General features: G+C 41.6%; 2 protein-coding genes across 2 annotated transcripts; one reads left to right on the forward strand and one right to left on the reverse strand.

Annotated features, from left to right (window-relative positions):
- LOC311265691 (dihydropyridine-sensitive L-type skeletal muscle calcium channel subunit alpha-1-like) lies at positions 1-25,449 on the forward strand. Its single transcript, XM_084367608.1, has 45 exons — positions 1-382; positions 2,318-2,423; positions 4,807-4,946; positions 5,446-5,579; positions 5,720-5,872; positions 5,982-6,187; positions 6,344-6,447; positions 6,543-6,688; positions 6,774-6,855; positions 6,941-7,101; positions 7,206-7,431; positions 7,529-7,736; positions 7,887-8,007; positions 8,626-8,740; positions 8,832-8,931; positions 9,017-9,086; positions 9,448-9,580; positions 9,683-9,812; positions 9,896-9,955; positions 10,585-10,691; positions 10,824-10,911; positions 14,789-14,896; positions 15,022-15,074; positions 15,160-15,306; positions 15,555-15,756; positions 15,858-16,016; positions 17,532-17,642; positions 17,730-17,813; positions 18,505-18,552; positions 19,689-19,715; positions 19,809-19,934; positions 20,018-20,083; positions 20,207-20,298; positions 20,377-20,536; positions 20,645-20,772; positions 20,907-21,003; positions 21,300-21,402; positions 21,515-21,616; positions 21,699-21,832; positions 22,098-22,223; positions 22,408-22,619; positions 22,701-22,759; positions 22,862-22,908; positions 22,998-23,072; positions 23,886-25,449. Exons 1-45 carry the CDS (start codon positions 201-203, stop codon positions 24,195-24,197), a joined length of 5,550 nt encoding a protein of 1,849 aa, XP_084223734.1. The 5' UTR covers positions 1-200; the 3' UTR covers positions 24,198-25,449.
- Positions 11,857-13,577, reverse strand: LOC311265141 (kelch-like protein 10). Its single transcript, XM_084366491.1, has 3 exons — positions 13,073-13,577; positions 12,347-12,821; positions 11,857-12,271 (listed from the first exon to the last, which is right to left on the reverse strand). Exons 1-3 carry the CDS (start codon positions 13,183-13,185, stop codon positions 12,182-12,184), a joined length of 678 nt encoding a protein of 225 aa, XP_084222617.1. The 5' UTR covers positions 13,186-13,577; the 3' UTR covers positions 11,857-12,181.
- Positions 25,450-25,516: the final 67 nt, after the last annotated feature.

The raw sequence follows: 25,516 nt of genomic DNA on the forward strand, positions 1-25,516 counted from the left end.
GCTCTGTGTGTGTGGGACTGAGTCAGAGGAAGAGGAGCAGAGGGGAGAGAGGGTGGCGAAGGAGCGCATGAAGGATCAGCAGGTCTGGAACCTAGAGAGGGCCTTCACAACGGGGAGCTATACCTTGCCTCAGTTTGGGATTATACAGTGAGGACACATTTCTACAGGACTGGGAGCTTGTCTCAGGTGGAGGCTTCAAGATGGCGTCCAACGCAGAAGCCAAGCCGGTCATCATGAATGAGGAGGAACTGAAGAGGAAGCAGAGGGAGAAGCTGAAGAAGCTGCAGGCCACAGGGGGCAACCCTCGACCTGCGAGATCCCTCTTCTTCTTCACCCTGAAAAATCCCTTCCGCAAGGCTTGCATCAACATTGTGGAGTGGAAGTATCCTTTATATTACACACAGACACACACACACACTCCTACATTACACTTTGAGCTATTAAGTAGGCCTCAAAACATGCCCTTTAAGAAGTACTTTACTCTTAAAGGAAGGTATTATACAGTTATTACAGCAGCTGGCCTCTGGTTAAGACAGCCACAGAAATAAGGTGTCTGCAGGCCTGTGAATTATCAGCCATGTAGTTCACCTGTGGCAGGCCAAGTCTCTTTTGAATCAGTTGTAAGGCGATCCCTGTAGTGTTAAGACTTATGTTATGTATTTGGCAGCCCTGTGTCAAAGTCAGTCATGTCAGTTTGTAGCCTTCATATTTTCACCTGTAGAGCTTCTTAAGCTTATCTGTGTACATCTGGCCGACAGAAACAATTAACGGAGCCACCTCCTGGCATCCTGATAGCTGACATTCTGCTTTTAATGTGGAAAGAGCCACGCTGAAATGCTGTCACTCTATGAGGCTTGGCGCATGAACACAAGGCAGGCTGCTGAGTGATGTTATGGAACCTATGGGGAGTTTCCTGCTTTTAGCCTGACGTCCATTACTAGATAATATACATATGTGACACCCAAAGAATCATCTAGGCATATCTTCTATTCACAAAATGGTTACAGAGTTGAACAGTGAATGAGAATTTTATAACGTTAGTGTAGTTTTACTGAACAGTTGTGTCCATATGCTCTGGCAGGTCATGGGTTTTTTACTGCAGCAGTTTAATCACATTGGTATGTGATTCTGTAACACGGGGGATGTGTGCTGTATTTAGAGCCAAATTAGAGAAAAATGGACGAAACCTCTTTAATCCTCCTTATTTTAATTATTATAATTCTACCAGTGCTCACAAATTGTAGAATTAAAAAAAAATATCCAAGCATCTTTTTTTCCTGATGAGTGGTCTGTGTTTAAAATGTTTGGTCATATTCTTGGGCTGTGCAGCTGTCCCGCGGCATCACAGGGAGACATGATGCTGACCAGGCAGGGGAATTTCTTTGAGAGAGCCCCCTATGGATGAGAATGAAGCAGCACAGCAGACAAGATTACATTCAGGGTGACTGCTTTGCTGGCTACCCAATGGGCTGTTATAGGGATGATGTTTCAGGCAGCATTAACAGGCACTGACCGATGTTAGCTTTGTAGAGCTGTGTGATTTATTCAATTGATTTAATCACACTACATCCCAAGAAACGCACATGGAGAAAGAAATTGACTGATGATTTAAGTGTTTCTTACCCTTCCATTGTTAATATTAACTAGACATGTACTCAGTGTTGTAAAAAGTACCCAAAAGCCATACTTGAGTAAAAGTAAAGATATCCTGTTAAAATATTACTTTGGTAAAAGTGAAAGTCACCCACACGAATAGTACTCAAGTTAAAGTATCTGATATGATATGTACTTAAGTATTAAAAGAAATTTTCTGGCAATAAGTGTACAACTGAAAAGTAAGTAAAAGTAAATTATACATGTGTTTACCTGTACGTATAAACTGTACACTTAGTGTTGACTTGCCATTGGCGTTACCAGCATTGGCCTTTTCAATCTTGCCAATTATTGGATCTAATATTCAGCATTTTTCTGATTATCAGAATCAATGTTTTTGTTTTTTGTCAGATTGCAGATAAACTAGTAACTAAAGATATCAAGTAAATTTAGTGAAAAGTACAACATTTACCTCCAAAATTTAGTGAAGTGGAAGTATAAAGTGACTTCAGATTTAGAATGCTGTTGTACAAGTACCTCAAAGTTGTACTTAAGTACAGTACTTGAGTAAATGTTCTTGGTTACGTTCCCTCACTGCATGTACTGCTACATGATAACTCAGATATTATCATCATGAATTATTCGAGACTGATTAATGTTTCGTTTTTAACTGCATCAGTCCTCCTCATGTGTTGTTGTTATGATCCTGAGCTTCCTTGTCCAGAACCTTTGAGATCATCATCTTATTGACCATCTTTGCAAACTGTATCGCTTTGGCTGTGTTCCTGCCCATGCCTGAGGAAGACAGTAATAACACCAACACTAACTTGGTGAGTATAAACATACCTTTTTTTTTTTTTTATGTATGACTCAGAATGTGGTATTGGCATTTGTTGGTCATGCTTGGTCTTTTGTTTCAACATGACCAGGCAATATTCAGCTGTGCAGCTCTGTCCAATGAATTAATGTGACTGCTTTGAGCCAACAACGTCAGTCACTTTATAGCTAAGTGTTTCAGCTGGTCAGCCGAGTGCCAAGCCCCATTTAAATGCCTCCAGACACAACTCAGTTCTTTATTTGGAGTCCCATCTGCGTCTGCAGAGGAACAGTCTGTCAAACAATGTGCTATTAGTTTATCCTCTAACTGTTATAAGTTTGTCCTTCTCTGACCAGCAACTGGCTGTTAGAGAAGATAACTGTACAAGCATGATATGATGTGTGTAAATTACAAAGATGTTAAATCAGAAATGCCTTTAATGGCTATTAATGGCTAAAATCGCTTTAAAGCAACACAATGTAACTTCCTTTAGAATGATGGTTATTTGTTGAGTCTCTTTTTGTCCGTGCATCCATTACCCATATATCATCTGCAGGGCTGGAGTCAATCAAAGCTAACATTATGCGAGGGGCGGGGTCCATTAGTCTCAGGGTCTTTGGCTTTCGGACCCGAACGTGAACCCACAGTGTTGGTATTTGACGATGTGGGAATAAGACTCAACAATAAACTACCTTCCTCCAGAATTACTTTCAAAGTTACGTAGTGATGCTTTAATGTCTGTTTTTATGATTTTGTGCTTGGATTGAAATGCCTCCCAAACAGGTTGAAATATACAAGCTACTGAAACTGAGCTCGTTTTTGCTACATCAAAAATTGAGTAGGGTTTCATGACTCCTTTCAGTCTAGATAGCAGATGATTCACAGTCTCTCTCCGGTGCAGATGTTCGACCTCTGGATGCTTCTGCTATTATATTTCAGCCTCACAGGTGGTGGGTGTTTACACTGCTGCGAGGACGTGGACAGGAGAGTGTGTTGGTAGCTTGGGGACCAACTGAAACGACTCAGGGATTGTCAAACTGTGAACTTGTGGTGTAGTGAGCAACAGATATGTTTGCTCTTGCAGAGTGTACACATCCTGCCAATGTCTAGATATTTGAGGTTGTATTGACACTGGGTGTTATGATATTGAGGAGGCTCGTTGTGTGAGACTTGATATGTGGATCTCTGACAGCTCAAATGTCAATATATAACACCATCTGAAGCTAGCCAGCGCCTGCTTTCCAACATTCAGTCAATAAACTCCACACATCAATAGGTCAGAGCTATCAGTCTTGTTGGTGCCCAGCTGATTGACCTGCACCCCGCAGAATTTGATCAAGTCATCAGGTATCTGGACCTGAAACTGACCCCATTTGTGTGATATCTTTGCTTTGGCCGTGCTCACCAGCCTCCCAGCCAAATCCTTCTTACTTCTCACTGCACCATTCCTCAGAGGTGAGCAGTGTAAGAAGAGCAGGTCAGCTTCGCCCCCCTTCCCCCGTTGCTGTTAGAAGTAGGTCGACACAGAGAGCGTCACTCACCCGACTGACGCAGGTGGATGCATGTCGCCTCATGTAACCACTCATGGGTTCATAAAATATGATGGTTTGTAACATTGATACGCTGCAACGTTGTTGCCCCACTTAGTTTCATTTCATTTCTTCTTACTTGCAGGGTTGGCCTTGGAGGTTGTAACTGATTAGCGGTTTTGAGTCTGCTGCCGGATGGTTGAGCCAAACATTATGACCTGATTTGTTCAGAAGGACCAAACAGCCAATCAGATATAGTTTATAGTATACTATACCTCAAATGAACTCTCTCGATGATACTGTGACTCCATCATACTGTCCTCATATTACAGCCTCTACTCGTACATCATCTCTATTTACAGCGGTGATTAAGAGTGAAAGCAGAAGTAGTCTCTCTATTGATGACAATTTCAAGCTGCTTTTGTATGCAAATATGTGCGTTGGAGTGTTTTGATAGCACCTCATGTTTTCTCTGAAAATATCAACACTGATTATAAAAACACAGATTCAGCCACGCTGATCTTTACATGTTTACCACCTCCGAAATAATTTCATTTTCTGCAAACAGTTTGCGTCGTACAGTGTGACAAGGCTCTTACTTGTTCAATCGTGGCTCAATTTATTTCATTAATCACAATGTGACTCATGGGCCACCCATCTGTTCAGACCTTATGAGGTCATGTTTAATCTGCAAGAGGTTGTAAAAGCTAATGAGTTCATCTAATACGAGCAACATCTATTGCTTTTCCCCAGAGGGGCTGCTTAAATGCCAAAGTTGTCATTTACTCCAATTATTCCATATTCCACTAGAGAATCAAACCTGAAGGTGGTTTAAAAAAGGTAATTTGTTTGTTTGTCTTTCTGCAGGAGAGCCTGGAGTACATCTTCCTGATCATATTCACGTTAGAGTGCTTTCTGAAGATAGTGGCGTACGGGCTCGTGTTCCATGAAGGCGCCTATTTACGGAACTGTTGGAACATATTGGACTTTGTCATCGTCTTCATGGGGTAAGACGAGCTCAGAGCTGCAGCAAAGGACACAGCTTCCCACTGAGCACATCTAAGAAATGACCACTGACACTTAAAGGTTCATCATGTAGCAATCTACATAATTAGCAGTTAACAGTTTGGACATTATGCTAATCAGCTAGCCCTGGCCCATCCTGGTCCAAAGCTCCAATTTTAGCAGTGTAAACACTAACGCTCCCCTGGTGCCCCAAGCTCCCAGTCTGAACTGCTAGCTGCATGATTAACTGAGCTAACCACAGCTGGAGTTAGCAACTGTTGTTGTTATTCTGGTGATATGCTGGACCCTTATTTGTTTTATGTATGAATTCAACGAATGCCAATTCTTACATATTGCACCTTTAAATTTTAAGTGTAGAAAATGTAATATCTGACAATCATATCAAAACTGGAATAGTGTTCTGATGAATGCCCATTTTGTAACGCTCAGTTAAGTTATTGTAGGGGTAGACAGTTACGGTTCTCTAATCTTTTCCTACAGTCTCTTCACCTTTGCCTTGGATACCATCAATAAGATAGCAGGAGTGCCAATGGAGAAAGGTGGAGGGTTTGACATGAAGGCACTGAGAGCCTTCAGAGTGCTGCGGCCCTTACGTCTCGTCTCTGGAGTCCCCAGTAAGAGCCTAAAAAACCCTGTATTTATGTTACACTGGAAATATTGTACAGTATATGTCAAGAACGCTTTCTGGAGACGGCGCTGAGAAAATGTTTGTCAGGTTTTTGTTGTAATGTTTGGTTTTACTGTTCCTGTTCAGGCCTGCAGGTGGTGATGAACTCCATCCTCAAAGCCATGCTGCCGCTGCTGCACATCGCCCTGCTGGTCTTTCTGCTGGTCACCATCTATGCCATCATGGGACTGGAGCTCTTCAAGTGCAAAATGCATAAGACCTGCTATTACACTGGCACAAGTATGCATAAATATGTTGTCAGTTATAGTCATACCTAATATATTATCTGTTATAAATCCATGAAGCTAAATTCAAAAAATGATATTCATCTCGTCTCTTTGGTCCACAGATATCTACTCCACAGCAGAAGGTGAGCTGCCCGCTCCCTGCGCTCAGGCTGGTAACGGACGTCGCTGCTTGATCAACGGCTCTGAGTGTCGGCCAAACTGGGAAGGTCCCAACAACGGCATCACCCACTTTGATAACATTGGCTTTGCCATGCTGACAGTCTACCAGTGCATCACCATGGAGGGCTGGACCAAAGTGCTCTACTGGGTCAGTGACTGCTTGAACATCACCTCAGTTGTTTTTCAGTTTCAGGGTTGGGGAATTGTGCTCATGCCATCAAAACCTTTACATTTAAGGTATTTATTGTATATTTATTGTAAGTATATGGTACACCTAATACAACACATTGTTTCTGTCTCTCAGGTTAATGATGCTATAGGAAATGAATGGCCCTGGATCTACTTTGTTCCCCTCATTCTGATCGGCTCCTTCTTCGTGCTCAATCTCGTTCTGGGTGTGCTCAGTGGGTAAGACAACTAAAATCTTCTGTTCCTGCACCTATCTCTTAACATGAACAAACTTTAAAAATGATCACATGTGCTATGTAACTCTTTGCACTCAGAGAGTTTACCAAAGAGCGAGAGAAGGCCAGGTCACGTGGAGAGTTTCAGAAGTTGCGAGAGCGTCAGCAGCTTGACGAAGACCTGCACGGCTACATGGAGTGGATCACTCACGCTGAAGTCCTGGATGCCGACCGAGAGGGCAAAGGTCAGCGCTGTGAAGTGAACAACCTCAGCACCAAACCAATGTTGAGATACTGTTGACTTACACCTGTTATTCTCTTGTATGACAGGACTCCTGCCTTTGACCAGTGGAGATTCAGACACAGACAGTCTGTATGACCTGGAAGGCAAGACTCGAATTGTCTACTACTAGTGAGTCTGCTGTAAATGCGTAAATGTTTACAGGCAATATTCACCGCCACTTGGCAAATTAAGGCAGGTTTATTTTTCTGTTTAGCCGCCTGGCCCGTCGCTGGAACCGTTTCTTCAGGATGAAGTGTCTGGTGTATGTGAAAACAAAGGGCTTTTACTGGCTAGTCATGTTCCTCGTCTTCCTCAACACCCTGACCATAGCAACAGAGCACCACCATCAGTCTGACGGGCTCACTTCCCTACAAGGTTGGTGATGAATACATATATTATTGTAACCATTTTTGTTCATACATTAAATTATTTCACTCCCGACTTCATCCATTCATCTCTCTCCTCTCATATCTTCTCAGATGTGGCCAGTCGTGTCCTGCTGGTGCTGTTTATCATAGAGATGTTTGTGAAGATGTATGCGCTGGGTCCCAGAGCATATTTCATGTCTCTGTTTAACCGTTTTGACTTCTTTGTGGTCCTGTGCGGCATCCTGGAGATGATCATGTTTTCTGCAGGAGCCGTGGCTCCCCTGGGTTTCTCTGTACTCAGGTGTATCCGACTGCTAAGGATCCTCAAAGTCACAAAGTAAGTCACGTCCCCGTCAAAGGATCGTGTCATATTAAATTAGTTGTTGTATGATTTAATGTCATTTAACAGCTCTCTTCTTCCAACCGTTTTGCAGGTACTGGACCTCCTTGAGTAATCTTGTGGCCTCTCTCCTCAACTCTGTGCGCTCCATCGCCTCCCTGCTCCTTCTTCTCTTCCTCTTCATTGTCATTTTCTCGCTCCTGGGCATGCAGGTGTTTGGGGGGAAATTCAACTTTTCTGACCACAGACCCAGACGCAGCAACTTTGACAACTTCCCTCAGGCCCTCATCAGTGTGTTTCAGGTGAGGCTGGACACGGATTCATAAATACAGCACTATCAGCAATGTCTGTTTTGAGTTTTTTCCTGATTTTCTGGATCTATGCAGCATATCTACCCCATCCCTTTATAGCTCACATGAATGTATAATTTTTAACACTTGACTGTCTCTCAGATCCTAACAGGAGAGGACTGGACCGCCATCATGTACAATGGCATTATGGCTTATGGAGGGCCTGAGATTCCTGGCATCCTGGTCTCCATCTACTTTATTGTCCTCTTTGTCTGTGGAAACTGTATCCTTCAAATACACTTACAATGTCATCAAGAATTCAACAAGGTAACAAGTTTAAAGCCTTGTTAGCTGCTCTGGGATTTAGATAGTCCATCAGATCTGCTGTTTTAATTTCTTTTTTGTTTTGGAGTACTTGTTTAGGTGTACTGTTTATGATTTGGGCATACTTTTTGTTTATGTTTGTATAATTTATTCTTTCTGCATTTAGTTTTTTGTGTAAAGAGTGTGAATAATGTAATTTTAATATTTCAGATATCTTTTGATCATGTAAAGTTTTAAAAAAGCAGCTCTGCACAGCCGGAGGCCCACATCAGCACAGCTGTACTTTCAATTGAATGCTAATATCACCATGCTCACATGCTAGCATCAACAATGCTAACACCCTGATTTTTAGCAGGTATAATGTTTATCCTGTTTACCATCTCAGATTAGCATGTTAGCAAGCTAACATTTGCTAATTAGCACAGCATAATGTACAGTTGAGGCTAACTGAAGTGGATTTTACAAATATAAGTTTTAATCTGATAATAATAATAAAATTTGTACAAAAGAAAAATTGTAAACATAACAATAATGTTTAATAAAAATTAGAAAAAGTTTTCCTGAGCTCGGACGTCAGACATCCTCCTCAATGTCTTCTTGGCGATCGCCGTCGACAACCTGGCGGAGGCTGAGAGTCTGACTTCAGCTCAGAAAGAAAAGGCGGAAGAGAAGATGAGGAGAAAGCTACTTCGGTAATGAAAAAAATGCCAAAAGTCTGAGATGATCTACTCTGTCTCCTCATATTTAAACTCTACTCCATTCCCTGCCTCTCTTACCCTCCAGGTCCAAAATGCCTGATAAGACTGATGAGGAGAGGGAGAGGATAGCTAAGAAACTGGCAGAGCAAAGAGCCAAGGTGGAGAACATGCCCACCACAGCCAAGGTTAGCTTTGTTTCTGATTACATATCACACTCAGTAAAGTTTCAGGAAAGCCACTATGATACATTTATATTGTTTTCTTTTTCAGCTTAAAATTGATGAGTTTGAGTCCAATGTCAATGAAGTGAAAGACCCATTCCCACCTGATGACTTCCCAGGTAACACAAAAACTGTCCAAACCTGAACTTTCCTCCAACATCTCCAACTCTTAAACCTCCCACATTTATCAGTTGAAGCAGAAGGATGTCTCTGATTGCAGGAGTTCATATTCATTACACTGGCTTACCAGGGCGGCTGTGTTGGATATGTTACAGTATAAGTATAGTGACCCCTCATTATTATTAGACTCAGCCGATTACCTGAGCCAAGTTTATAACAGAGTCTAAAGTTAGGCTGTTTTCACACTACTCTGGTGACTACCATATAAAGTCTACAACAGGAGATTTCATGCTCTAACATAACTACTGGCAGTGAATAAATCTGTCATTACACTATAGTATTTTTCCCCCCACATCATAGGTGATGATGAGGAGGAAGAGCCTGAAATCCCCATCAGCCCTCGGCCCCGACCGATGGCCGACCTGCAGCTGAAAGAAGAAGCCGTTCCTTTGCCTGAAGCCAGCTCCTTTTTCATTTTTGGCCCTCAGAACAAGTAGGAACCAGACATAACACCAGAGTGTTTCAGTGTTTTCTCATACTGTGTCATGATAACGTAACAGTGACGGTATCTCCTTGCATATCCATCTGTATTCAGGTTCCGTAAGCTGTGCTACAAGATCATCAACGCCTCATCCTTCACCAACTTAATCCTTCTCTTCATCCTGCTCTCCTCCATCTCCCTGGCAGCTGAGGACCCCATCGACCCCAAGTCCTACAGAAACCAGGTGACAACCATGTCTACCACTTCACATTGGACATTAACTGTTGACAGAAGGCCACATCTGATAACAACTCGCTTTTCCTGCAGATCTTGGCCTATGCTGACATCGTCTTCACAACTGTGTTCACCATTGAGATTGTACTGAAGGTAATGTGCTGTTTTGCCATAATTGGGTTTGTCATGATACTAGATAACAGATATTGGTATTTTTGTCTTGAAGCTAATGATAAACATTGTTTTCTGATATTTTATGTTTTTAGATTTGATCATTTTATAGCAGATATGACAGAAAACAACTCAGTCTCTAATGTTATTGTTGGCAGAGAAAATGCCTCTGAAACAGCATTATGAGGAACAGGCAACTAAAGTCTTCGCTCATAATAATGAAAATGTTTTATGAGGGGTAGAAGTATGCCTGAGCAGGACGTGGCAGGTTTTCTTTGCAGGTCTTACATATTTCCACTGAGAACATCAAGGAATTGCTGCAAGCCTCCTTAATTTGCATTGATAGTAGCTATTGCCCTGCTAAATTATAAACACTAAACTCAGTGATATGTGTTTCAGCACTGCTGGAAGAAAAATCATGACATTTTTTTAGGGCTGCAACTAGCAATTATTTTTTAATGACTGATCTGTCAGTCATCTTCTCGGTTAACAGACGAATCATTTGGTCAAAAAGTGTCAGAAAAAAGTAAAAAATGTCATAGTTTTTTGGTTTTTCCGAAGATATTCAGTTTAAACGTGTGCTATGTACTCTTGTTGTATCTCACTGACAGATGACAGTATATGGAGCATTCATGCACGAGGGCTCCTTCTGCCGAAACTCCTTCAACATCCTGGATCTGATTGTGGTTGGAGTCTCGCTGCTTTCTATGGGAATGGAGTGAGTGAACATTTTGAGATTGCCGTATTAGATGTAGAACATCCCTAATCTTATTTTTTGTCCAAAATTGCAAAAAACACTGTTTTTCCAGATGCTCATATCAAGACTGCTTTTGTCATGTGTTACGTGCAGATCCAGTGCTATCTCCGTGGTGAAGATTCTCAGGGTGCTGAGGGTGCTGAGGCCTCTCAGGGCCATCAACAGAGCCAAGGGGTTAAAGGTACAAAATAGGCATTAATAGTTATACCCCCTCCACTGAGGAGGAAGTAGACAGATAACAGATTGTTTACTTAAGTTAAACTATCGATATAATATGTTGGACATGTTTCAGTTTCTTGAAGATGTTTCACCTCTCATCCAAGAAGTACTCTCGAAACGCGTTGTGTTGCCTACGATACAGCACTTGGTATTGATATAATAATGTAAAAATACGTAATTACCAGGCATTAGCAGGCATACCTAGGTAAGACAGCCTGACATATTTTGATCACCTCCATTTGCACCTGCTGGTTCTCTATCTTCTCTAGTTCGCCATTAAGCAAGACATTCAGCATCAAGAGCACCTCTTTGGATATGTAATGAATTTCCAGGATGTCAGAGTGCTTTTTCTTTCTGTGTAAAGTTGCTTTTGCTTTAGAGTTTTTCAAGGAGTTGATTTCCTCACAGACTGAGCGGATTTGCCTTGGATGAGTAATTCCAAGTGTTGAGAAGTCGCACGAGAGTGGAAACAAAGTCAGGAGAGTTGTCAGTATTTGGTTTTCCCTTCTTGCTCGGAGTTGGATCACACTGGACTTCAATTCATCACTCGCAGTATAGTCATGGCAGTTGTCCATTAGGGAATTGCAGCTAGCTCCTGCATTCCTACTAGAGAGGGATGTAGCATTGTTAGCAAACTTTCTGCGTTGGGTCAGGGTTAGGGGTCAGGCTTGGCTTCGGGAGTGTGTTCACAGTGCCATCTTGGATCTGCCTCCCTTTTCTCAGATACAGTTCTCCCATTCAAGTGTAACTACCTTTTCTTTAAAATGTCACGCTAAGGCTGCGACAGATATAGGTATAATATATAAGTTCATGCAAAGGGCAGCAGTAAAGTCCTTGTAGATCGTACACGGGGAGGTTTGTTAGAGGTCTCATAACACAAAGCTGATAAGCTGTGACACAAACTGAAAATCTTTGTGATTGTTGGAATAACAATAATTTCATGCAATGAGACATTTATTTACAGGGCAATGCAGCACACAGTCAGATAGATAACTGCACTCCATCCTCATCCCATCCTCCATCCTCACTGGAGAATTGTAGAGATGGACGAGGGGCAGCATACTCTGCCATATTGGGGAGTCCAGACACCACACAGCAGCTCAAGGCACTGCGTGATATCTCCATGTCACAAACATCAGTTGACATCGTAGCACTCGACGCCGTGGGTGGTGGTGCAGCCGTTGAAGCCCCCGACCACAAACAGGCGGTCATTGATCGCTGCAGTGCCGAAGTTACTGTGGGGGTTCAACACTTGACTTCACCAGTTTGTTGTCAGTGACACTGTCCATGATGTATCCTGGACTCATCAAAGCGAGCCTGACCTACACAGAGACATGAAGGTTAGAATTAAATTGTCTAAAATGCAGCCCGAAGAGAATCGTTCATCACTCACTTACTTTGGACAAAAGCAGAGAGATGTGTTCTCTGCGTTCCTCAGGTTTGTAGGCGATCCAATGAATGATAGCTTCAAACACCTCCTTCTCCTGCTTCACATTCTCAATGATTTTAGCAAGGTCCTGCATAGAGAGCAGCAGGAACTCCTCGGAGGTGGCAGCAACCTCCTTAAAGTGATTGAGCATGAAGAGGTAGGCCTTGTGTTTCAGTTCGGGGTTGTAGTAGACGTCTGTAAACCACCAGATGCCGATGCAGTTCTGTGGGGCCAGCTGCTCCTCCAGGAAGTCACTGCAGACTTGCATGATGCCCTCTACATTGAACTGGTCAGCTGCTATAAAAAGCTCCTGTATATTCTCTTGTGTCACAGGAACAGAGCCAGTGTAGGCAAACTCGATGATGAGCTTCATCATTTCAGGTGACACGTTGGGAATGTCAAAGACCTGGCTGTCTGTGGTTGACCTGCAGGCGAAGAGCGCTCTGTGGGCCAGGAAGGAGGCACAGAGAAGGGATTTCTACAGTTATGCTCAACGTGTGCAGAAAGTGAACTTAGTGCAACATCATTGTAAAATGCATCTTGGTTCATACAACTTTGTTTCACCAACTGGTTTCTCCATGAATCAGTTTCTCTCATTAATAGTGGGTTATGTTGCAGGTTTTAACCCCTTCAGCTGTTTTTCTACTTATTCAAAGAGTGTAAATTCATTAACACTTAATAATAACCGGCTCACCTGAAGTAGGGACTGCAGTCACAGAGGATGGTCTTGTGTGCTTGAAATTCAACGCCGTCCACTCTGATCACCGTGTCACAAAGATGCTGGAGCTCATGAAGCGCAGACTCCATCTTTGCTCTTCAATATGAGAACTTGAAATCTTGAAATCTTCCTGACTCTCAGTATGTGTCTCTAGTTGTCTGTGAGGGTTGTCAACTATTTATTGTCATGACAACAGTCCAGAATTGTCATGTTATATTATGTTGTGTAATGTTATGTTATTAGATATTGATTGACAGCTCATTTAAAGCTGGGGTCGGTACGTCTGAAAAACCGTCAAGTCCAGGTTAGATTTTGAAAGTATCCAGCCAGTAAGCCCCGCCCCCCGCACTCAGGCCTCTCCGCAAAGCGAACGCGCACTTTCCGAAAACTGCCGACGGAGTCCGAGTCGTCACGAAGCGGTGCATCGTTTTCATCACAGCCTCTAACTACAAGTCACTACCTCATGTCTCACCCACCTGTAAGTAAACACCTCATATTATCATATTGAACCTGAATAACCAACATAGCCATTGCTAGCGCTGACAGCTGTCAAGCTAGCTTTGTTAGCATTCAGACATTGTTTTGAAAGTGTATTTTGATGTTGTAACTTCATATGATACTATGATAACGTTAGACATGGCAAAGCTAAAACATCAAGATTAGTGGTGGGACTGCTACAAGTGATTTTTGTTACCCTCAGTGATTCACAGACGAACATGAATATTGTGTTGGACTCATGATGATACGATGTTTTGCATGTTAGCGCTTCCACGATGACTCTGATGACGAGGACACGCCAGAGCGGAGCACGTCATGACGTCAGAGGACGACAGGAGAGAGAGTGGACGTGGGAGGGCGACAGGTCAAGGAGCAGATGTTCAATTTGTGTTTTGGTGCATAACAATAGACACAGTAAGTAGAAAAATGTAAAGAAAGATAAAAAGCTGGTAGTCTGACAGACTGTCGTTCTGTATTTACTCCTTGTTTTGTATTATCTCTAACTTGTTTCAATAAAGTCTTGAAAATGATAAACGCCTTTTCTTTACACTTCCAGCATAAACACCCAACCCATTACAGTTCTCACACTTTACGTGCTGCACTAATCATTTTACATACGTTTGTTCTGTAATAATCATTCAAATACATTCATTTGAAGGATGCCCAAGTCAACATTATTCAAAACCTTTACTCTATTAGCATATGAAAGGGACAATTCAATCATTTTCCCAAATCATTATCACTAAACAACTCATAGTAAGTCTTCTGTTGATCACTCTATAAAATATACAGACTCAAATGTTAAGCAAAATGGCCCTATGAGTCAGTAATGTTACCGTGAGGGTCAACTTTCACTTATGTTCCTCTTTCCTACTGTACATTCAGTTTTTCCATTTTTGGAATTTGTCGTCATGATATTTATAACACCTTTATTAAAGTTTATGGCTTACCTTTCAGCAGATTTTTAGTGTTTATGGAGCATTTTATGCCCTTTATGGATCGTCGGCAGTAGAGAGACAGAAAAAAGAAAGAAATGCAAAGACGGTCCTCGGTAGGACACCAACCTTAACCCCGAGGCTGTTCCCTTAAAAAGTATCCTTCTGAAATGTAGTCAAGTAAAAATATAAAGTCGATGAAAAATGGAAATTCTCACAGTATTAAGTGGCCATTTGTTTTGTTTGTCTTTACCAACAGCATGTGGTCCAGTGTGTGTTTGTGGCCATCAAAACAATCGGCAACATCGTCCTGGTCACCATGCTTCTGAATTTCATGTTTGCCTGTATAGGAGTGCAACTCTTCAAGGTGAGTTTTGATGTTGACAACATATGTAGTATGAGACTTTAATATTTCCAGATGAATCTGCTGTAACATAGAGGCCTTACTACTAAAGCATTAAATGTGTCACTGATCCTTCCCCCCTCCGACAGGGTAAATTCTACAGCTGCACAGATGTGTCCAAAACGACTGAGGAGGAGTGCCAGTAAGATAAGCGTCACTCACACGTCATAGATTTAAATCCATCAAAAAGGTGTTTTAAAGTGACCGTTCTCTGGGTCTGCTTTCAGGGGATACTTCTGGAAGCACATGGATAATTCCCTACAAGACACAGTGTTGGCGAGGAGAGAATGGCTCAACAGTGATTTCAACTTTGACAATGTGCTCTATGGCATGCTGGCTCTCTTCACTGTTTCCACATTTGAGGGCTGGCCAAAGTAAGCAATCAATTTTGATTTGATAAATTGCATTTTTGTCATCCTGTCTGTCTGATTGAGTTAAAAGACAGAACATCTTATTATGTGGATATTGAGTCGGCAAGTAATTACATTATTTGGAGCCAGAGATGGTAAAAGAGGCAATATATCCTTTTTAATCTGCTGAATTATACTTTTCATCTCTACAAATTAGCCTTATTGTATCTCTGATCTTTGATCTTTGTCCTGCCAATTTCCCAACTTCCCAGGCTGCTATACAAAGCCATTGATTCAGATGAAGAAGACCAAGGTCCTGTCTTCAACAACCGCGTGGATGTTTCCATCTTCTTCATCATCTACATCATCCTCATCGCCTTCTTCATGATGAACATCTTTGTGGGCTTCGTCATCGTCACTTTCCAGGAGCAGGGCGAGGAGGAGTATAAGGACTGTGAGCTGGACAAGAACCAGGTACATGGAGACTCTCAGTGAATCTAAATCTAAAACATGTTGCTCAAATGCAGAATGACTCATTATTATGTTTTTTAACCCACTGTCTGCCTCCCTTTCAGCGTCAGTGTGTGCAGTACGCCCTGAAGGCTCGTCCTCTGAGGTGCTACATCCCCAAAAACCCCTACCAGTACAGAGTCTGGTACATTGTCACGTCCTGCTACTTCGAGTACCTCATGTTCTTCCTAATTATGCTCAACACCTTGTGTCTGGGGATGCAGGTATGCAAATTAAAGCCGTCTTGTAATTTAAAGACACTGAGATTGTATTGAGGCCGCTGACGGACAGATTCAGTGTCAATATTCAGTATCTTTTGAGAGAAGAAGAGTTCAGTGTTTGTCACAGCATTTAATTAACGATCAAGTGGAAACTTTGAAACTTTATTTCAAATACGGGACATTATGACTTTCTGGCAAAATCCCAGACTAATTAATTTTGGTGAGGATTAGGAGCGCATTAATGCAGAGTGCCCTACATAATTCTTTGTCGCTTAATTTACTAAACTTAACTTTGCATATAAATTTTAGCTGTGGTAAGAGAGGACTGGACAATACACTTAGTGGATGAGATCCAGTTGTTAAGTTTCAATATTAGCTGGATTTGATTATTATTGAGGGCTAATCTGTTTTATTACAATTTGGATCTTACAACCCCGATTCCCAAAAAGTTGGGACAACAAGTCAAACATAATGTGATAATTTGATCATCCGTTTGAACATATACTCAATTGAAAACAGTACAAATACAGTATATTTAATTAAATTTACCTCATCAACTTTATTGAATATTAATACAGACTAGAGCAAAGCATCTGATGAACACGTTTGTAATACTCACCAAGGTAATTGTGACGTAAAAGTTTGATAATGGGCCAAAGCTACAACCAAAATAAGACCTAAATTATAATAAACGGGCCCTTTGATCTTCTTGAAACTGATCTCTGCCAAAGTTAGAGCAGCTTTTGTTATTTCACATAAAACAGAATTCTGTATTCCTTCTTTTTTTTATTTTTAAGTTTGTGCTCTCTTCATTGGTTTGAAGTGGGTGGGTGCGACATCATCCATTTCAACACATGAATCAGGGGTTCAGCAACATTTGAGTCAGAATGTGATGACAGTTGGTGGGTTTGTTTTGTCTCTGTCATTCAAATCTTATCAAAACACACCCACACAGCCGCGATGAAGGAGAATAGTGAATTTCTGGGTGGTTAAACTCTTCATAAATAATAGCTGCAGATGTTGTTTTGACTCTGAAGTTGCTTCTTCGGTCATGAATATTTAACATTACGGAGAAAAACTTGAGACTTGGGTCTTCAAGGGCTTTAAGTCAGTACATTACTCGACTATTTAAGATAAGATAAGATAAGATACGATACGATAAGATAAGATAAGATAAGATAAGATAAGATAAGATAAGATAAGATAAACCTTTATTGATCCCCTGGAGGAGAAATTCATTTTGACACAAGGGAACAAAACAGTGTACAAACAAAACAAAAATTAGCAGCACGAGGTAGGAATTGACTAAGAGAAACATAAAATTGAATATAATACAAATACACTCGAATAAATAAGACTAATATAGAATAGAAATGCTAAATATACTAGATGAATCTGTGTGCATATACCTTTGCAAAGTTCATATTATATGTAATTATCCTTCTTAAAACTACATCTTCTAATAATACAACAGTTGTAACATGTTCAGATTAATATTCGCTTTCCACTTCGAAACAGCACTGCAACCAGTCGGACCATGTGACCAAGCTGTCAGACACTCTGAACTTGATCTTCACCGTGCTCTTCACTGTGGAGATGATTCTCAAACTCATGGCCTTCAAAGCGAGGGTAAGCACTCTAATGTTTGTTTTTCAAGCGGTTCTCCATCCAGTCTAGCGTCCTCTTGTCGCAGCAATGCTTTACCTCTCTGTGCAGGGCTACTTTGGGGACCCTTGGAACGTGTTTGACTTCATTATCGTCATCGGTAGCGTTGTTGATGTGATCCTGAGTGAAGTCGATGTGAGTACATATCATTAAACATTATTTAAATCAATCCGAATGAATTCCTGAGATATCAGATTATCATTGCAGGTGCTGTGTATGGAAGTCCATGGCGTTGTCATAATGAGACATTCCCAGTCAATAGTGTGATTTTAACTGAAGTGATTACATGTGTTTATTCAATGCTCTGACCCAGAAGCATACAATCGTGGCCCAACAGCTGATTGGTGCTAGCTCATAGGACATGGTCAGTACTGTTGTTGGCCTCTCTCACCCTCCTCAGTGCTTTGTCCAACCTCAGACGAGCCATTTTCATCAACAAACCACCAAACTGTTCATTATTCCAACAATGATCCATAACAATATTTCAGTAATATTCTATTATGTTCTGTTTTCTGCGTGTTGTCCAAGCACTCTCAAAAGAGCACTATATTAATTAAGGATTCTGTTTGTTTTTTTATGCTAAAGCTACACAAACTCAATATTTTCTCTTTGTCAGTGACAGTTTTCTTCCTGACATCGTTGCACTGCATTGTCCTCATCCTTTTCATCCATGAACACAAGCTTTTAGCAAATTCAGTTTTCTCCGTCCAAAGCCTATTTCACTCATATTCTTCTTCTTCTTTTGCCTCCTTTTCTTCTTCTTAATCCCTCTCAACTCCTCCGTCCTCCATGCACCTCACCTCACTCATCTGTCTACTCTCCACAGACTGCCCTGGCCTCCAGTGGAGGACTGTACTGTCTCCATGGCTGTGCTGTAAATATCTGATCTCCACTGCACTGCACTGCTGCATGAGCCTTGCTGTGAGAGCACTCCATTATGTTCTCTACTAACCTTGTAGCGCTGCTGTACTGAACCGTGTGTGGCCTTAAACTGCTGGAGAAACATCCGTGTTTCTACTGTCTGATCTTACAGAGCGAGTGTAAGATGAGACCTCGAGGTGTTTTTGCTATATTGTGTTCCAGTATGGCTCAAGTTTATACACACGGGGCTACAGCTCAACACAGAAATACTGTATGTCAGCATAGCAAGTGTTAAAGTGCCATTTTGTAAGATATGGCCAGATTTAAAAAAAAAAAAACAGAATGTGAAGAAACAACAGCATTGAAGTTGAAGTTAAAGGCGTCTGTGTACAGTGATGCTGAGATGTCTACTGAAGTTAGCATGCTAACCAGCTAGCCCGGTCCTGTCTCCCTATACCCCCTTCTAACGCAAGAGACAATAGTCTGATAGCCCTTCTAGTTTTAGCTAGGACATGTAAAAGCAGCCAGTTTGCTACTTAGTCTCATAAGTAATAAAAAATAAACTAATTAAATGTCAAGAAAGGAACTATTTTTACACCTATTTACTTTACTGAACAGAAAAATACAACAGCACACCATCTGAATTCAAGTTTCTCTCTTTTATCGGACCAAGAAAAGCTAATAGGGCCAGTTAGCTCCACGGCTAACTAAGCTACTTGCTAACTGAAGCTAGTTGCTACAGCCAAAGATTGCTATGGTGAGCAGCAGTTAGATGTTATGTTGCCCCCCCTAGTTTTGGCCATTTCTTACAAATTACACTACTTGACTTAATGGTGGCTGGATTGGCTGAAAGATGTTAATGTTAGATGTTGTCTATTAAGTGTGTTTATATTGTTTATTTGGCATGAGTTATAAATAGCAGCTGTTCTTCTAGTTTTCAGCAACTAAGACCTGGAGGCTTTGTAACTCATCAGAGGTGGAACAATGTCTCTAATATTAACCCTATTTTGTGATTTAAATCAAACCTTAATAACATTTAACAGCTGATCAATGTTATGTCTGCTATGTGCCCCTCGTTAGTGATATGGTAACTTAGGTCATATACAGCTCATGTAACCACACTATCATCTTTTCATGTTCTTTGTGCAGGAGACGAATCCTATGCAAGCAATTGCGGTAAGCCTTAAACATTCCCAGGATTAAAACCGGCAGTGTTTTTCTTTTTCTATGTTTTATTGTTCTCAAATCCTCCGGTTCTTTTCGCTGTAGGCGTCTGAAAATGCCTCAGTTTCCATCACGTTCTTCCGACTCTTCCGTGTCATGCGTCTGGTCAAGCTGCTGAACCGTTCTGAGGGCATCCGTAACCTGCTGTGGACCTTCATCAAGTCCTTCCAGGTCTGTCGCACATTCATCATTTTCACTCTTTTTATCCTGACTTTTTACACACTTTGAATGAGGTGACTGGTTTATTTCCGCAGGCTCTTCCTCACGTGGCTCTGCTCATCGTGATGCTTTTCTTTATCTATGCTGTCATCGGGATGCAGGTACAGTATTTAATATTTATTTTCTGCATGAAAACACTGTAAACTGCTGAAGATTGTAATTTGTTTCTGCTAAGACTAAGTTTTTGTATTTGGATTTTGACTGAGATTGTAACAACCTTTCAGATCTTTGGAAAGGTAGCATTAGTGGACGGCACCCAAATCAACCGCAACAACAACTTCCAGACATTCCCTCAGGCTGTTCTGATGTTATTCCGGTGAGTCTCTGAGCCAGGATCATTGGTCAAAATTACTGGTTGCAAAAACTGAGCCAAGATCTCCCTTTACGTATCCAGATGTGCTACTGGAGAGGCTTGGCAGGAGGTCATGATGGCTTCGATGTATGGGAAAAAGTGTGACCCCAAGTCTGACTTCCTGCCAGGAGAGGAGTTCACCTGCGGGTCCAACTTTGCTGTCTTCTACTTCCTCAGCTTCTACTGTCTCTGTGCCTTCCTGGTGAGCAGCATCAGGAAGTCGACATTTATTCTTTAGCTGCATTATTATCTGTTGTTAAATTTCAGTGATCATCATACAACAAAATTACTTTTTCTCTGCCTACTTCAGATCCTCAACCTGTTCGTAGCTGTCATCATGGACAACTTTGATTATCTGACCCGTGATTGGTCTCTTCTTGGTCCGCACCATCTGGATGAGTTTAAGAAGATCTGGGCTGAATATGACCCTGAAGCCACGTATGCCTGAGCACTGCTCATGAAACTTTACTCCCTCTATTTTATTTATGCTCTTACCACACAGGAACTAGGTCAGATTTAAGTGGGTGCCCTCAGACATATTGTGAGTATAAGATGTTCCTCTGATCTAACAGGGGGAGAATTAAACATCTGGACGTGGTGACGCTGCTGCGAAGCCTCCAGCCTCCACTGGGCTTTGGCAAGTTCTGCCCTCATCGTGCTGCGTGCAAGGTACATAAACAGGGTCAATGACATTGACATATATATATATATATATATTTTTATATATATATATATATATATATATATATATATATATATATATATATATATATTTAAATACAGATGATGATAAAAGACAGAATGCATTACATAAGATACAATAAATATATAAATAGATAGATGCCACTGAATAATGATTTAAAAAAGAAGAAAACAGTTAAAAATTGAGTAAAAACATTAGTCAATAAAAGTATAAAATGGGCAAAAAAATAAAAACTCAATTTCTCTCTGCTTCCTGTCCGTAGCGTTTGGTCGGTATGAACATGCCTCTCAACAGTGACGGCACTGTCACCTTCAATGCCACCCTGTTTGCTCTGGTCAGGACAGCCCTCAAGATCAAAACAGAAGGTGCAGACATTCAAAACTTGCATGGATTACAAGTCATATTGTGACATTTGAGTTTGCTTCAACTGTATGATACTGTAATTCCATTAAAATCTTAATTAACTTCTCTGATCAGGTAACTTTGAGCAGGCCAACGAGGAGCTGAGAGCCATTATAAAGCAAATCTGGAAACGCACCAGTATGAAACTGTTGGACCAGGTCATCCCCCCTATAGGAGGTGAGTCTAGTAGTTGAATTCACCTTTGTAAAATAATCCGGTCTTTCTCCCGCTGAGAGCGTTGTGACACGTCTGGTTATAGATGATGAAGTGACTGTGGGGAAGTTCTACTCCACCTTCCTGCTCCAGGACCACTTCCGTAAGTTCTTGAAGCGTCAGGAGGAGTACTACGGCTACCGGCCCTCTAAGAAGAGCGCCTCGGGCCCGGAGATCCAGGTGAGCAGTCAGAATGGGGTCAAAACCAAATGATGTTAAAATTATAGCATAATAATTTGAAATCACTCAGAAATACTCCAGAGGGATGTCGAGCATTTTTCATAATAACTAATATAATAATAATACTCTTATTACATAGTGTAACAAGTGTAACACCTCCTGCATTTTTTACACCAGTACTCAGCCTCATCTTTCCTCTCCTTGTGAACACGGCGCTACGATGCCTTTGCACTAAATTTTTTTCACACTTACTTTCTTTTTTCAGGCGGGCCTGAGGAGCATAGATGAAGAGGCAGCTCCGGAGATGCACAGAGCCATTTCAGGAGACCTGCAGAACGAGGAAGAGATGGACAGAGCTATGGAGGAGAGTGGAGAGGAGACCATTTACCATGTGAGAACCACTTTGTGTAAATTGAAATAACAGATAAAAAAAAAACAGTGTATTCATGCACATATTCTGCGTTATCATTGTTAGGAAATCTTGTCACTCTAGTTTAATTGAAACTTATTTTTGGATGGAATGAGTAGGAGTGACTGGTCAATATGTAGACTAATACTGGACTCTACATTTCCAGCGTTCACACGGCCTGTTTGGTAACCGGGTGGACTCCTTCACCAGCGAGCCCGCCAACGCGCAGTCCCAACAGATGACCCAGCAGCGGCCCCTCCAGTTCTCTGAGAGCCAGCCTGAGTCTCCACCAAACTCCTCCGGCTTGGAGCCCACGACTGAATTTTTCCCCACAATCCCGCCAAGAAGCAACACTAACAACAACGCCTTCGCCTTCGAGTGAGAGCCCAACGCACGCCTATTTATAAAGGACATGTGTGTGAACATAGGTGATGGGTGACAGTTGTTGTTGTCTTTCAGGTTTGACAGAGAAGGCAGTCCTGGAGAGTTTTATAATTCCAGTGAGGATGCAGAGCCAGGTAATCAATCAATCAATCAATCAATCAAACTTTATTTGTGTAACACCTTTCATACAGATTAGTGCAACGCCATTATTGTATTCTTTATTGACCCTCGTTTAGGCAACATGCGCTCCTGGAACTTCACAGTGAGAACAGACAAAACACAGGTAGTATTTTATTCACTCATCCAGCGTAAATGATGGTAAAAAAAACAACATATACAGACCAGACATGGCAGAATATCTTGTCTTTGCAGTTCCCTTATGACCCTGACTACGGTGACAGTCAGAGTCAGAGCTCCCATACTGCAGCCGACCAGCTCGTCCATGAGGTAAGCAAGAAGGATCTCAGACCGTCCACCTCTTTAATCACACACTAATTAATTCCCACCTCTATCAGCAGGAAATGTCCTGATGTCCACTGTCAGATCTGTCATGGACGGTGATAATGAACAGAACTCCTTCACCAATACCAGGCTCATTTCCTGGACACAAATTAAGCCTGGTGCCCTGAATTGAACCGCATTAATTTGTCCTGAAAGAGTGAACACAGTTACGTTCTAGTTTTGCTTTGTTTGAGAACTGAGTGCATTAAATTTGAGAGCTACAACATCACATAATTAGCTGCTGTATGAACACTGATTTATGACTGAATCTGTGGATTTCTTAGTGTTTTCCGATACTTTCAAACTCATTTTGGCCACTTGCTGATGCCGATACAGATATATGCAATATGTATTTTTCCACCTAATTGCAGAGAACACTAAGTCTCTACGGAAGCCCTGAGGGGCAAGTAAGAATAGTTTCGATGATCCATTATCTAAGTCCAACCAGAAAATAATTTGGATCAGACTTAGAAAATGGACCTCCACAAAAAAAAAACATTCATGATTAGGTCTAGTCTTATTGTGATGGCCCTGCTGGTAGATGCAGACATACAATGCTTTTCAAGATCAATATATTCTCTGGGCAAAATAAATCATGTTTAATCATGTTAAAGCCTGTCATATCAGCCGAAATGTTCATTTGGGGGACATTTTAAGACTTTATTGGCTGATATTGATGATGTGCCGATATTATCGTACATCCCTAATAACAAGAAACTCCACTATTTGTGATGAACTGCATGTTGTTTTCTTTTCCAGGCTCTAGTAACGGGCGGTATGGCCTCCCTGGCCAGAGACCGCGGCTTTGTCTCAGTGGCTAAAGAGCAAATGGCTGATGCCATCCGCACATCTGTGGACGATTTGGAGAGCGTGGCTCAGGGCATCCTCAGTGAACGCCCCGACAGTGTCGCCTCTGTGAAGAAGAGACGTCCCATCCCGGTCCCTCCTCCCGTCTCTGCCGCGGCAGCACTGCAATCAGGCCAGCCAGATCCCGCTGCGAGGAGAAAGAGACGTCCAATCCCAAAGATTCCCTCCGTACAGGAGGCGGCCGAGGCCGACTCCAAAGTTTAGAGGTTGAGTTAACATTACTGTGATATTTTTTTTTACACTTGCAGGTGGCTCCACCTCACCTCACTTTACCAAGCTTGTGACAATCTGTATCTACTAGCCTGTCTCAAGGCAGGTTGGCTCAGGTTTAATATATTGTCAAGTGTGGTTGACACTTAACCAAGGAGAAACAATACATCTGATGATGAAACATCCTCTTAATCTTCAGATTTATCGAAACTAATAAAGACACAAAATCGTCTCATAGCCAACAGATTGACGCACTTCTTTCTTTGTAGCGTTTGTTGAGGTTATCCATTCCATATGACTTATGGGACAACCATGTGAGTGAGCTGAGTGTCTTACTGAAGCCTCACTGAAGGAGGCAGGAAAGTGACTGAAATGACTCACTGAATATACGAGGCAGGCAGCTGTCGTTAGCGTGCTGCTGTTCAGTGAGGACAATGAGAAAGGACTCCACTTTGAGGAGACGACGACTGAGTTTCTGTGTATCCAGGCCCAGAAAAGTTCAACTGAGTATTCAGTTCACACTCTTAAAAGGGCTCTGGTGCTATGATGAGAATGAAAGTTCAAGCATTTATTTCTTTGTTGGTAAAGCAGCGTCCTCTGACAGTTCGGACCTGCTGTCTTTATTACTGAGGTTTTCTCCTGCTCACCTCTGCTCCCATGTGCAGTTGGTATCAGCATTTTTTTTAAAGAGGAAACGTCTTTTTTTTTCATTTTGGACATATGACCTATAAAATAATGATCTAATGATTTAGCTTTGTTCAATTTAGTCATACTGTAGTCAAGCAGTGCATGTGATCTTTTACCAAGTCACTTTAAGTCATGCTGCTGCTGCAGGTTTTATGTGTTTTTCATTTACATGAAGATGTCAAACCTTTTGAGTTGGGGACACTTTGCTCGACCCGTACAGTTTATGTCTCTTCAGCATACCTGGAGTATGGTGGATTTAGCTTTAAAGCTCACCTGGGCTTAAAAGAAATTGTATTCATAACTGCACGGGCATAATTAATTACAAATGGTTTCATGTTTTGTGCCTGAATGCAAACAGTGACAGGCCTTTTTCTTTTACATTACCTTCTGATCAGCCTGTTGCTGTCAAACAAACATTTTGTTCCAAGGTTTGAGATAGTTTGAGCAAACTTTATAGCTCAACCTCTCACCTCGAGTCACTTCTGAATCTGTGCCATTATGGCTGATGTCACAGTGGTGTTTTCACCATGGCAAAAGAAATAAATCATCCAAACATTCATTTTTCTGTGTTAGTTTTCTTTCTGCTGGTAAACCACAGGTGGACATCCGACAACACAGGTGAGTTT

The sequence above is a fragment of the Pagrus pagrus genome (genome assembly GCF_965226575.1).
Source record: "Pagrus pagrus genome assembly, chromosome: 11".
Taxonomy (NCBI): domain Eukaryota; kingdom Metazoa; phylum Chordata; class Actinopteri; order Spariformes; family Sparidae; genus Pagrus; species Pagrus pagrus.

What these genes read in the sequence shown, in the direction of transcription:
- LOC311265691 (XM_084367608.1), top strand. Translation starts at nt 201, where the DNA reads ATGGCGTCCAACGCAGAAGCCAAGCCGGTCATCATGAATGAGGAGGAA. An exon ending in ATGAGGAGAAAGCTACTTCG is followed by an intron (nt 8,741 to 8,831) that starts GTAATGAAAAAA and finishes CTTACCCTCCAG; the next exon opens with GTCCAAAATGCCTGATAAGA. An exon ending in CCTCGGGCCCGGAGATCCAG is followed by an intron (nt 21,833 to 22,097) that starts GTGAGCAGTCAG and finishes TTCTTTTTTCAG; the next exon opens with GCGGGCCTGAGGAGCATAGA.
- LOC311265141 (XM_084366491.1), bottom strand. Translation starts at nt 13,185, where the DNA reads ATGGAGTCTGCGCTTCATGAGCTCCAGCATCTTTGTGACACGGTGATC. An exon ending in GACTGCAGTCCCTACTTCAG is followed by an intron (nt 12,822 to 13,072) that starts GTGAGCCGGTTA and finishes CCTGGCCCACAG; the next exon opens with AGCGCTCTTCGCCTGCAGGT. An exon ending in TCTCTCTGCTTTTGTCCAAA is followed by an intron (nt 12,272 to 12,346) that starts GTAAGTGAGTGA and finishes GTCTCTGTGTAG; the next exon opens with GTCAGGCTCGCTTTGATGAG.